The 13227-nt window shown below is 45.7% G+C and overlaps 1 protein-coding gene across 4 annotated transcripts in view; it reads left to right on the top strand.

Moving 5' to 3' along the window:
* Window positions 1-13227, top strand: part of SLC37A1 (solute carrier family 37 member 1) — a 114196-nt gene that overhangs the window by 12061 nt on the left and 88908 nt on the right. For all 4 annotated transcript variants that reach the window (XR_014470215.1, XR_014470214.1, XM_083171425.1 and 1 more), the window contains exon 2: window positions 7087-7194. Coding sequence is in view for 2 of the 4 variants with exons in the window: in XM_083171425.1 (XP_083027551.1) it covers window positions 7139-7194 (56 nt within the window). In the remaining 2 variants the exon portion in view is untranslated. The remainder of the gene's footprint in view (window positions 1-7086; window positions 7195-13227) is intronic.

The raw sequence follows: 13227 nt of genomic DNA on the forward strand, positions 1-13227 counted from the left end.
GCGATAGAAGCCTATAGGCTTCTATAGGGCACCCAACGGTGGCGATACCCTGCCCTGAGGTGATGCGGCGGCCGGGTTTTAGTACATATGAAAATGCCGTAAAACTGGGGGGTTTTTTAGTACATCCCGCCCTAACTGCTTTGGGGATCATCTACATTTAGATATGTCATTTTACAAGGTTCCCCTAATACCCCTTTCACACCAGCCTAATTTCCTGGGTTGGGCCCAGGAACAACCCACGACTACTGCTGGTGTGCAAAAATTGCCGGGATTCCAACCCTTCTATGGAGCAAGGTTGTTCCCGGGTTCAACCCGGGGACCTGGCCTATGTGCCACCCCTGTTGCCGGTCCTTGGTGTGCTGTCAGGCCGGGGATCCACAGAGGCGGCGGGCGCAAATGTTGGGGTGTAGTGTCTTATGTCTGTATAGGGTGTAATAGATGTATTATGGCCGGTGGTCAGGACATGTTGGGGTGTAGTGTCCTATGTCTGTATAGGGTGTAATAGATGTATTATGGCCGGTGGTCAGGACATGTTGGGGTGTAGTGTCTTATGTCTGTATAGGGTGTAATAGATGTATTATGGCCGGCGGTCAGGATATGTTGCGGTGTAGTGTCTTATGTCTGTATAGGGTGTAATAGATGTATTATGGCCGGCGGTCAGGACATGTTGGGGTGTAGTGTCCTATGTCTGTATAGGGTGTAATAGATGTATTATGGTCGGTGGTCAGGACATGTTGGGGTGTAGTGTCCTATGTCTGTATAGGGTGTAATAGATGTATTATGGCCGGTGGTCAGGACATGTTGGTGTGTAGTGTCCTATGTCTGTATAGGGTGTAATAGATGTATTATGGCCGGCGGTCAGGACATGTTGGGGTGTAGTGTCCTATGTCTGCATAGGGTGTAATAGATGTATTATGGCCAGCGGTCAGGACATGTTGGGGTGTAGTGTCTTATGTCTGTATAGGGTGTAATAGATGTATTATGGCCGGTGGTCAGGACATGTTGGGGTGTAGTGTCCTATGTCTGTATAGGGTGTAATAGATGTATTATGGCCAGCGGTCAGGACATGTTGGGGTGTAGTGTCCTATGTCTGTATAGGGTGTAATAGATGTATTATGGGCAGCGGTCAGGACATGTTGGGGTGTAGTGTCCTATGTCTGTACGGGGTGTAATGGATGTATTATGGCCTGTGGTCAGGACATGTTGGGGTGTAGTGTCCTGTGTCTGTATAGGGTGTAATAGATGTATTATGGCCAGTGGTCAGGTCATGTTGGGGGTGTAGTGTCCTATGTCTGTATAGGGTGTAATAGATGTATTATGGGCAGCGGTCAGGACATGTTGGGGTTTAGTGTCTTATGTCTGTATAGGGTGTAATAGATGTATTATGGCCGGTGGTCAGGACATGTTGGGGTGTAGTGTCTTATGTCTGTATAGGGTGTAATAGATGTATTATGGCCGGCGGTCAGGACATGTTGGGGCATAGTGTCCTATGTCTGTATAGGGTGTAATAGATGTATTATGGGCAGCGGTCAGGACATGTTGGGGTGTAGTGTCTTATGTCTGTATAGGGTGTAATAGATGTATTATGGCCGGTGGTCAGGACATGTTGGGGTGTAGTGTCTTATGTCTGTATAGGGTGTAATAGATGTATTATGGCCGGTGGTCAGGACATGTTGGGGTGTAGTGTCCTATGTCTGTATAAGGTGTAATAGATGTATTATGGTCAGCGGTCAGGACATGTTGGGGGTGTAGTGTCCTATGTCTGTATAGGGTGTAATAGATGTATTATGGCCGGTGGTCAGGACATGTTGGGGTGTAGTGTCTTATGTCTGTATAGGGTGTAATAGATGTATTATGGCCGGCGGTCAGGACATGTTGGGGCATAGTGTCCTATGTCTGTATAGGGTGTAATAGATGTATTATGGGCAGCGGTCAGGACATGTTGGGGTGTAGTGTCTTATGTCTGTATAGGGTGTAATAGATGTATTATGGCCGGCGGTCAGGACATGTTGGGGGTGTAGTGTCCTATGTCTGTATAGGGTGTAATAGATGTATTATGGCCAGTGGTCAGGACATGTTGGGGTGTAGTGTCTTATGTCTGTATAGGGTGTAATAGATGTATTATGGCCGGTGGTCAGGACATGTTGGGGTGTAGTGTCCTATGTCTGTATAGGGTGTAATAGATGTATTATGGCCAGTGGTCAGGACATGTTGGGGTGTAGTGTCCTATGTGGTGTAATAGATGTATTATGGCCGGCGGTCAGGACATGTTGGGGTTTAGTGTCTTATGTCTGTATAGGGTGTAATAGATGTATTATGGCCGGTGGTCAGGACATGTTGGGGTGTAGTGTCTTATGTCTGTATAGGGTGTAATAGATGTATTATGGTCAGTGGTCAGGACATGTTGGGGTGTAGTGTCCTATGTCTGTATAGGGTGTGATAGATGTATTATGGTCAGTGGTCAGGACATGTTGGGCTGTAGTGTCCTATGTCTGTATAGGGTGTAATAGATGTATTATGTACAGCGGTCAGGACATGTTGGGGTGTAGTGTCCTATGTATGTATAGGTGTAATAGATGTATTATGGTCAGCGGTCAGGACATGTTGGGGCATAGTGTCCTATGTCTGTATAGGGTGTAATAGATGTATTATGGGCAGCGGTCAGGACATGTTGGGGTGTAGTGTCTTATGTCTGTATAGGGTGTAATAGATGTATTATGGCCGGTGGTCAGGACATGTTGGGGTGTAGTGTCTTATGTCTGTATAGGGTGTAATAGATGTATTATGGCCGGTGGTCAGGACATGTTGGGGTGTAGTGTCCTATGTCTGTATAAGGTGTAATAGATGTATTATGGTCAGCGGTCAGGACATGTTGGGGGTGTAGTGTCCTATGTCTGTATAGGGTGTAATAGATGTATTATGGCCGGTGGTCAGGACATGTTGGGGTGTAGTGTCTTATGTCTGTATAGGGTGTAATAGATGTATTATGGCCGGCGGTCAGGACATGTTGGGGCATAGTGTCCTATGTCTGTATAGGGTGTAATAGATGTATTATGGGCAGCGGTCAGGACATGTTGGGGTGTAGTGTCTTATGTCTGTATAGGGTGTAATAGATGTATTATGGCCGGTGGTCAGGACATGTTGGGGTGTAGTGTCTTATGTCTGTATAGGGTGTAATAGATGTATTATGGCCGGTGGTCAGGACATGTTGGGGTGTAGTGTCCTATGTCTGTATAAGGTGTAATAGATGTATTATGGTCAGCGGTCAGGACATGTTGGGGGTGTAGTGTCCTATGTCTGTATAGGGTGTAATAGATGTAGTATGGCCGGCGGTCAGGACTTGTTGGGGGTGTAGTGTCCTATGTCTGTATAGGTGTAATAGATGTATTATGGTCAGTGGTCAGGACATGTTGGGATGTAGTGTTCCATGTCTGTATAGGGTGTAATAGATGTATTATGGTCAGCGGTCAGGACATGTTGGGGTGTAGTGTCCTGTGTCTGTATAGGGTGTAATAGATGTATTATGGTCAGCGGTCAGGACATGTTGGGGTGTAGTGTCCTGTGTCTGTATAGGGTGTAATAGATGTATTGTGGTCAGGACATGTTGGGGTGTAGTGTCCCATGTCTGTATAGGGTGTAATAGATGTATTATGGCCGGTGGTCAGGACATGTTGGGGTGTAGTGTCCCATGTCTGTATAGGGTGTAATAGATGTATTATGGCCGGTGGTCAGGACATGTTGGGGTGTAGTGTCCTATGTATGTATAGGGTGTAATAGATGTATTATGGTCAGCGGTCAGGACATGTTGGGGTGTAGTGTCCTATGTCTGGATAGGGTGTAATAGATGTATTATGGTCAGCGGTCAGGACATGTTGGAGGTGTAGTGTCCTATGTTTGTATAGGGTGTAATAGATGTATTATGGTCGGCGGTCAGGACATGTTGGGATGTAGTGTCCTATGTGGTGTAATAGATGTATTATGGCCAGCGGTCAGGTCATGTTGGCGTGTAGTGTCCTATGTCTGTATAGGGTGTAATAGATGTATTATGGCCGGCGGTCAGGACATGTTGGGGGGTAGTGTCCTATGTCTGTATAGGGTGTAATAGATGTATTATGGCCGGCGGTCAGGACATGTTGGGGGTTAGTGTCCTATGTCTGTATAGGGTGTAATAGATGTATTATGGCCAGTGGTCAGGACATGTTGGGGGTTAGTGTCCTATGTCTGTATAGGGTGTAATAGATGTATTATGGCCAGTGGTCAGGACATGTTGGGGTGTAGTGTCCTATGTCTGTATAGGGTGTAATAGATGTATTATGGCCAGTGGTCAGGACATGTTGGCGTGTAGTGTCCTATGTCTGTATAGGGTGTAATAGATGTATTATGGCCGGCGGTCAGGACATGTTGGGGTGTAGTGTCCTATGTCTGTATAGGGTGTAATAGATGTATTATGGCCAGCGGTCAGGACATGTTGGGGTGTAGTGTCCTATGTGGTGTAATAGATGTATTATGGCCAGTGGTCAGGACATGTTGGGGTGTAGTGTCCGATGTCTGTATAGGGCAGGGGTGGCCAACCCATCCGAGACAAAGAGCCCAAAAATTTGTCCTGTTAAGACAAAGAGCCGCGACCATTCAAAAATGGGTGTGGCCTAGCTCCCAGAAGGCCATGCCCCATTTTAATGTCTAGTACGGCACTCAGCGGGCTTGAATAAAAGATGTTACCACAAAATGCTGCTTTCAGGAGGTATATATAATATATATGTGTCCATTTCCAGTGCACTCACAGTAACCATTAATCCATTGCTGGGATACGAATTAAAGGACAAGGCACTCACATCCCTCCCAGCATGCCCCTCTCCAGGAGGACACAGTGCTCTGCTCCTGGGCTTCACTGGTAATGTATGATTGCCAGCACCTGTGGTGACACCTTTCTTATCAGTTATCTAGCTCCCCACAGGTGCTGGCAATCATACATTATCCATACCTCACAGCATGCCCCTCTCCAGGAGGACACAATGCTCTGTTCCTGGGCTTCCCTGGTAATGTATGATTGCCAGCACCTGTGGTGACACCTCTCTTATCAAATACCTAGCTCCTCACAGGTGCTGGCAATCATACATTATCCATACCTCCCAGCATGCCCCTCTCCAGGAGGACACAATGCTCTGCTCCTGGGCTTCCCTGGTAATGTATGATTGCCAGCACCTGTGGTGACACCTTTCTTATCATACCTAGCTCCCCACAGGTGCTGGCAATCATACATTATCCATACCTCCCAGCATGCCCCTCTCCAGGAGGACACAATGCTCTGTTCCTGGGCTTCCCTGGTAATGTATGATTGCCAGCACCTGTGGTGAAACGCTTTTCTTATCAATTTACCTGTTTAAAACAGGTGATGGCAGTCATAAATTAAGAGAGAAGTCCAGAAACAGAGAATTCTGTTCCTTTCTGGAGAGGGTCATGTTGGGAGGTATGCACTCACCAGATTTTCTGTATTTTATTATTTAAAATGACTGCATATTTCCTCCAACGTTTCGGACCCTCACAGGGCCCTTATTCAAGGCACAGTCCATCAATAGAGACCCAGGTAGCGAATGACTCCCTGGCCACCTGGAGCAGCTTATATAGGCCTGTAATGAGCTAAACACCTTTCTGGTGTTCATTTGACATCACTTAATCACAGGGTCACATGACCATTCATTAGATCAAATTTCGTTACTCTAATACACCTACTAAAATGAGGGAAACCGAATATCCAAACTACTGCGCCGGTATCAAACATTAAGATATTCATATAGCCACCTATCATTGATGTTTTAACTTTTATTATCTAATATGGATGCACAGACCTCCTTCTGGGTCTGCGTTCCATCTATGTTATGCCCCCAAAGCCGCACTAGTGGGTTCTGCCACAACTCCACTGTCCAGCCCAATCCCGCCTGTCAAGCAATATAGTCAGGTGCGCACTTACCATACTCAGCCGGCAGATGTCTTATTAACAGCCGAGCGTCTCAGATCTCTAATGGACGCTCCCACTCTGATGCGTCATTTACCGGTCACCTCCTGGTCAGGCAGGATTGTGCAGGAGTTGTGGCAGAACCCACTAGTCCGGCCTTGGGGGCGTAACACAGATGGAACGCAGACCCGGAAGGACGCTGCCGCCTAGCGTGCCTTTGCCGCATCATCACGGCCGCAGCCCGTCACGCTGTGCTACCAGACGCAGGAGGGAGGGAGCCGCACACAGGGAAGAGAAGAGCTGCATGCGGCTCGAGAGCCACGGGTTGGCCACCCCTGGTATAGGGTGTAATAGATGTATTATGGCCAGCAGTCGGGACATGTTGGGGTGTAATGTCCTATGTCTGCATAGGGTGTAATCAGTGTTTATAGTGAGCCGTATTGGGGTGGAACTGCGTTCCATATTGGAGGCGGAACGGTTCCACCTTAGTCTGGTCATCTTGCACCTCTGTGTCTGTCCTTCCTGCAGCTTTGCTATAAAGGAGACAGCTGGACAGAGAGGTGTAAACCCGGCTTTCTCTCTTGTCCATCCCCACCTGTGGCTCCGCGTCACGGCTATTGAAAATGACGTGCCTGGCTCGTGACTCATGAGCCATTTGGAGCTGCCGCTGCCTGATTGGCTGCCGGGCTGTGAGCTGGGCCTGGCGTGTCATTTTAAATAGCCATGCAGCGGAGTCGCAGACGGATGAACCTGAGACCATACAAAAGAACGAGATTTCTCCACCAATTAGTGGCCACCCATCAACTCCCCCCCCCCCCCCCCCCCTACTCCCTGGGAATTACATGTGCTAAATCTACAGAAGGGTCCGTGGTTTCTCAAGAATTTCATATCCGCAGCCACGGAGCACTGCTGGCCCCAGGTGAGATGTGCTGGACAGTAGAGGGGTATGGATTTAGGGGTATGGATTTAGGGGTTAGTCCCCTCCCACGTACCAAAGCAATGGAAACCCCCATTTCTGACCATTTCTATGTTGGGTCATGTCCAGTATTCACTATTATGCTGAGACCTAATTGTACATATTAGTGATCAGTAGGAAGCTGCATTAGCCCATAACTGTCTTCTATTCTGTGCAGTGGAACCTGTCTGAAGAAGGTAACTGAGCTCTTCATCATCCCTGGGCAGTAAATGGCTGGTGTGCCTCCCGGAATCCGTGTCCTGCTGTCTTTTTCTAAGGACCAGTGGTGAGTACCCTGGGATTCCAACCATTCCTAACCCTAACTCCGGGATTCCCACCCTCCCTGACCCGGACCCTGGGACTCCCACCCTCCCTGACCCGGACTCCGGGACTCCCGGCCCTTGCCGACCCTTTCCTGACTCCGCGACGCCCACCCTTGCCGACCCAAAGTCCATAAATGTATATGTATAAAGGACGCAATCTGATGGCCTGTTATAGTTGGATGTATATTTGCAGCAGCGGTGTGGGCATTGGAAAACCTGTTGCACAGGGTGAATTTGTACGAAGGCGGGCATTGGTAAAGTGCACACAGCATGGCCTGCAGACAAATACCTGCATCTGAGCATAGGGCCTGTGGCCGTAAATGGCTACTTGGTGCCCAAGCAGAATGACAAGTGAGCAGACACATTCCCACAAATGGCAACAGTGACTCATATTACTGACATCAGATTCAGGGACTGATTCACATGGCTTTTGTGTGCACATTCCAATGGCAACCTGGAGAGTTGTGGTGATTTCTTCTATGATCCCGTGGCAGCCATACTTAGGGATATTCCCCTTATTCCTAGGATTAGACAGGGTGGTTTTTTTTTAATAGGCTCCGCCCACCTGGGGTATATAGGTCCACACCTCCCCTTCCTCTGTGTCTTTTTTTTCCTGTCTCCTAAAAGGTTAGACAGAGTAGGGTGTTATTTTATTTTCTAAAGAGCTTACTTTAGGGTTGGCTGCCCGGGGGAAACAGAATCAGGTTGGCCTCTAAGAGCTCCATCCTGGTTTGATATATGCAGCATGACTGCAGAAACGGGAGCGCGACGGTTAGCTTACTCACTGTCAGCGTGTCCGGAGGAATGGACGCCGCAAGATACTCACGTATGGCGCGGTTACAGACTCTCTGCGGGGAGTAGTGGAGCCTGGATCTGTCAGTCCGGTCCCTGCTGGCGTCGGGACCTGGTTACTGTACCGCTGGTCTCGCTGTGTCAGACGCGCATTCAGCGTGTCTCAGGACTTCCGGCATGTGGAGACTTCCGGGTAAGACGCCCAGAGGGCGGCGCAATGAAGGGGGTTTTACCCTGTAGGTGTCAGGTGACCAGGAAAAGGTCACTTCCGGTGCCTAAACTATATAGGCCGGCTGTAGATGGGCTAGAATTATTCAGTCTGCAGTCCTGGCCTTGTGCGCAGTATGGATCCTTTCCCCCCCATAAGCCAAGTTCTCCCTTGCTGAGGTAAGCTCTCTTTTTGGGAGAGATTAGAAACTTTTATTTTTTAGTTAGTATAATATATATATATATATATATATATATATATTTATTGTAGTGTGCTTCCTGTATCACCATGCAAGAAGAAGCTTTCTAAGAAGAAAAATACTACAAGAAAGTGTTTCATGTGACAAAGTTCTGCCAGGCAAATATGAAGCCTCATCATGCGAGGGATGTGCTAAACCTGCAGCATCAGCAGTGCCTCAGAATGAGGTGTTAAACCAACTAATGGAATGGATGAAAAAAATCGTTTGTATCGAAAGACGAGTTTGTACAATTACAATCCAACAAAAGATCCAGATCTCAAACCAGTCTGGAATATGATAATGTGGCTTCTTCTGAAGACAAATTGGATGATGGATCTTCAGGGGATGAACCAGAAGAAATTAAAGAAGAAACTAGTTCTTTTGATTTTAGAATTAGTGCAAAGTCTATTGAAAAACATTCATAAAGCAATTGATTTCAAGGAACCAGAGAAACCTGTTGATAATCATGATATACTGTTTGACGACAGAGCAAAGTTGGGAAGACACTTTCCAGTACATAGGGTAATGAAAGATCTTATATCAAGGGAATGGTCTTCAATAGACAAAAGAATTGGTAGAAGCCCTAGAATGGAGAAGATGTATCTATTTAAGTGGATGCAGCAGTTGCTGAAATCACATCTAAAACAACCATTCCTCTTGAGGACGGTGCATCCTTTAAGGATTCTTTGGATAAGAGTGGAAAATTCATTAAAAATCTCATTTGGCATCATCTGTTTCCTTAAAAGCTGGAATAGCAGTAGCCTCTTCAGCCAGAGCATTAAGGCTTTGGAGTACAGAAATGCATAAAGATATGGGGGAGAAGATATCTCATCAATACCTTATAAAGAATCTGGAGATTATGCAGAAGGCTATTAGTTACATATGTGAAGCATCCCTTGATATGGTATCATTTTCATCTAGAGCTATGGCTACCGGAGTAGTAGCCAGGAGAGCCCTCTGGTTAAGAAATTGGAGCGCGGACGCGAACTCAAAGAACAGGCTAGTCTCTCTACGATTCGAAGGAAACTTTCTTTTTGGCACGAAATTGGATAAGATTATCCATAGAATGACAGGCGGCAAGTCCCTACATCTTCCGCAAGATAAAAAGAACAAATTTCCTGTTCCAGTTTCATCTAGACAGCAATTTAGAGAAGCAGCCAGTTATCGTCCTGGTAGACAGTACAATAGAAGATCTGGTTCTTTCCGTGCTTCCTTTCGTGGTACAACAAGAGGATATAGAAAGCAATGACTATATGGATCACCTGCAAGTAGGAGCAAGACTCTTAGACTTTGCAGACCAGTGGGAGGAGTCAGTGAAAGACAAATGGGTCTTAGCGTTTGGAGTTCCAATCAAATCTACCAAACAACAAATTCATGAATTCTCGATCACCAACAAATCAAAAGGAAAGACTAGAATTAATGAAGATATTGAAACATCTTTTGTATGTCAAAGCAGTAGAACCGGTTCCAAAAAGTCAGTGGAAAACCGTTTTTTACTCAAACCTGTTCCTGGTCACAAAGTCTACAGGAGGGTTCAGGTCTATCCTAGACTTAAGAAATCTGAACTTTTACCTAGAAAAGAGAAGCTTCAGAACGGAAACTTTATTGGCTATAGTGATAGAGATAAAGGAGAACGAGTATCTAGTCTCCCTGGACCTGAAAGATGCATACTATCACATCCTGATCTATCAGGAACACAGGAAGTTCTTAAGATTTCATCTGTTCGGCCGTCACTTTCAGTTTGCCTGCCTGCCAATTTGGCCTGACATCCTCTCCCAGAGTATTCTCAAAGGTCCTGGTTACACTAATAGCACAATTAGGAGAAAGAAGAGTCCCAGTATGGCCTTACCTGGACGATATCTTGATGGCAGGAAGTTCAGTTGCCAAAGTAAAATGCACTCTGAAAGAAGTGATCAAGTGTCTGACAGAACACGGGTGGTTCATAAATTTCGAGAAGTCAGATGGTACCATCTCAAAGGATCCAATTCCTGGGGGTCATGATAGACACTTCTATGTTCCAGATATCTCTATCACCAGAGAGGAGTGTAAGGATCCAAGAGTTGGTGTGGAAGACAATTCAAGACCAAAAGATAGTGGTCAGGGATGCCTTACAATTGATAGGAATGATGTCATCAACAATCGGAATAATACCATGGGCACAATGGAGAATGCGTGTGTTCCAATGGAAGATGTTACCTTTTTATATAAGGAAATCAAGAAACCATCATGTAAAAGTGTTTCTGGGACGGGAAGTGAAGGAGTCATTGATCTGGAAGTCAAGTCGACAAGTCTTCAGTTATACCAATATGTCAACCTTACTACCGACGCGAGTCTATCAGGGTAAGGTGCTCATATGGAAAATCTCACAATACAGGGAAAATGGTCAGAAGAGAGCGAACTAACTTCAAATGTCAGAGAAGCATTGGCAGTGTGGCAAGCAATTTGTCACTTCAAGGAAAACTTGAAGAACCAACACTTAAAGGTCTTCTCAGACAATATTTCAGTTGTGGCACACCTGAATCATCTAGGGCAGGGGTGGCCAAACCTGTCCTCAAGATCTACCAACAGTGCATGTTTTCCAGGCAACCTGTGCATCTATAGCAGGAATGAATGCTGCATGTTTGAAAATGTGAACGTTAGTATTGATTGCAGCTGTGCAGCAGCTAGGTAACCTAGAAAACGTGGACCGTTGGTAGATCTTGAGGACCGGTTTGGCCACCCCTGATCTAGGGGGTACCAAAAGCAGGTCCATCATGAGAGTAATGAAACAGATTATTCCCTGGGCGGAGAAGAATCTGAAGTCCCTTTCAGCAATATATGTTCCAGGAAAGGAGAACGACATTGCAGATTACCTGAGCAGGACAGAAATTCTGCCGGGGGAATGGGCACTCAACCCACCAGTTTTTCAGATGGTGACAAAGAAGTTCGGAAGACCAGAAATAGACTTCATGGCCACCCACATGAACTGAAAGGTAGAAAAATTCTACGCAAGATTTTATCTACCCGGAGCCCTAGTGACAGATGCCTTTTCAGTCAAATGGGATTGCCATCTAAGCTATCTGTTTCCTCCAACTCCACTGATAGGCCGAGTCCTCAAGAAGATACTGGAGGACAGGGTGACAGTTATAGCAATCTTGCCATTCTGACCCAGGAGGCCGTGGTTCCCGATGATTCTGAAGTTGGCAGTGAAGAAACCGATGGTACTACCGATAAGATCAGACTTACTAATGCAGAGTCCAATATGTCATCCCAATCCAGGCGTATTTGGTCTCAGGGCTTGGAAGTTGAGAGGAAACATTTAAGACAAACTGGTGTATCCGAGCCAGTAATAGAAGTACTATTGAAAGCTAGAAAGAAAGCATCATCGATGGCTTACTATAGAACTTGGTGTAAGTTCTTGTCTTGGAATGGAGTCTTGACCTCAATGACAGAAGTCTCTACTCCTAAAGTACTTCAATTCCTCTATGAAGGATTTCATATGGGACTGGCAGTTTCTACTATAAAATGTCAAATAGCAGCCCTTAGTGTTTTACTTGACAGAAGATTAGCCAAAGAAGATCTGGTAATCAGGTTTTGTAAGGCTATTAAGAAAATCAGACCAACAAGGAAATCCATGGTGGCACCTTGGGACCTTTTTAATGTGGTTCTAAATGGCCTGATGAGAGCACCTTTTGAACCTTTGTCTTCAGCAGATTGGACATTTATTTCATGGAAAGTATTATTCTTAATCTCAATAACCTCTGCCAGAAGAATTAGTGAAATTAAGGCTTTATGGGCAGAAGAGCCTTACTTGATTTGCTTCACAGAGTTTTGTTGAGAACACATCCAGACTTCTTACCTAAGGTCGTATCAAGGTTCCACCTTAATCAAGAAATCATTCTACCTGCATTCTATGCGGATCCACCTACTCCTGAAGAAGAACTACACTCGTTAGACTTGGTCAGGGCCATTTCTATATATCTTCAGAGTACAAGGTATTAGAAAGTCGAAACACTTATTTATAATACCAGAAGGTCCAAGAAAAGGAATGGTTACATCTAAACAGATGCTTGCCAGATGGATAAGTCTCATTACATTAATTTACGAACAAGAAGGAAAGCCAGCTCCTCAGGTCGTCAAAGCACACTCGACAAGAGCCACGGCAGTATCATGGGCTAGGAAGGCTAAAGCATCTATGACCGAAATATGTCAGGCTGCTACCTGGTCTTTGATACACACCTTCACAAGGCATTATGCTCTGGACATTCCTTCAGCCCACTTTGGGGAAAATGTGTTCAAATGCTTTAAATAAATAAGTTGCATTAAATAAGTCTCCCTCCCTTTCTTGCTTTGGTATGTCCCTAAGTATGGCTGCCATGGGATCGTAGAAGAAACAAGCGAATTATGCTTACCGATAATTCCATTTCTTCGTAGAGATCCATGGCAGCCACAAGAAAGATCCCTCCCTTTATTAAAATTGTGATTATTTTTTTTTTTCTCTAGACCATTAAAGGAGACACTCAAAAGACACAGAGGAAGGGGAGGTGTGGACCTATATACCCCAGGTGGGCAGAGCCTATTCAAAAAAATCACCCTGTCTAATCCTAGGAATAAGGGGAATATCCCTAAGTATGGCTGCCATGGATCTCTACGAAGAAATGGAATTATCGGTAAGCATTATTCACTTGTTTCAGTAGGATCCATAGCCCCACCCTGACACCTGTGTAGTGTAGCTGTGATCATTCAGACCACATGGTCCAATTTCAGTACCACGTGCCA

This window comes from Crinia signifera, chromosome 2, assembly GCF_055691185.1.
Source record: "Crinia signifera chromosome 2, ASM5569118v1, whole genome shotgun sequence".
In the NCBI taxonomy this organism is placed as follows: domain Eukaryota; kingdom Metazoa; phylum Chordata; class Amphibia; order Anura; family Myobatrachidae; genus Crinia; species Crinia signifera.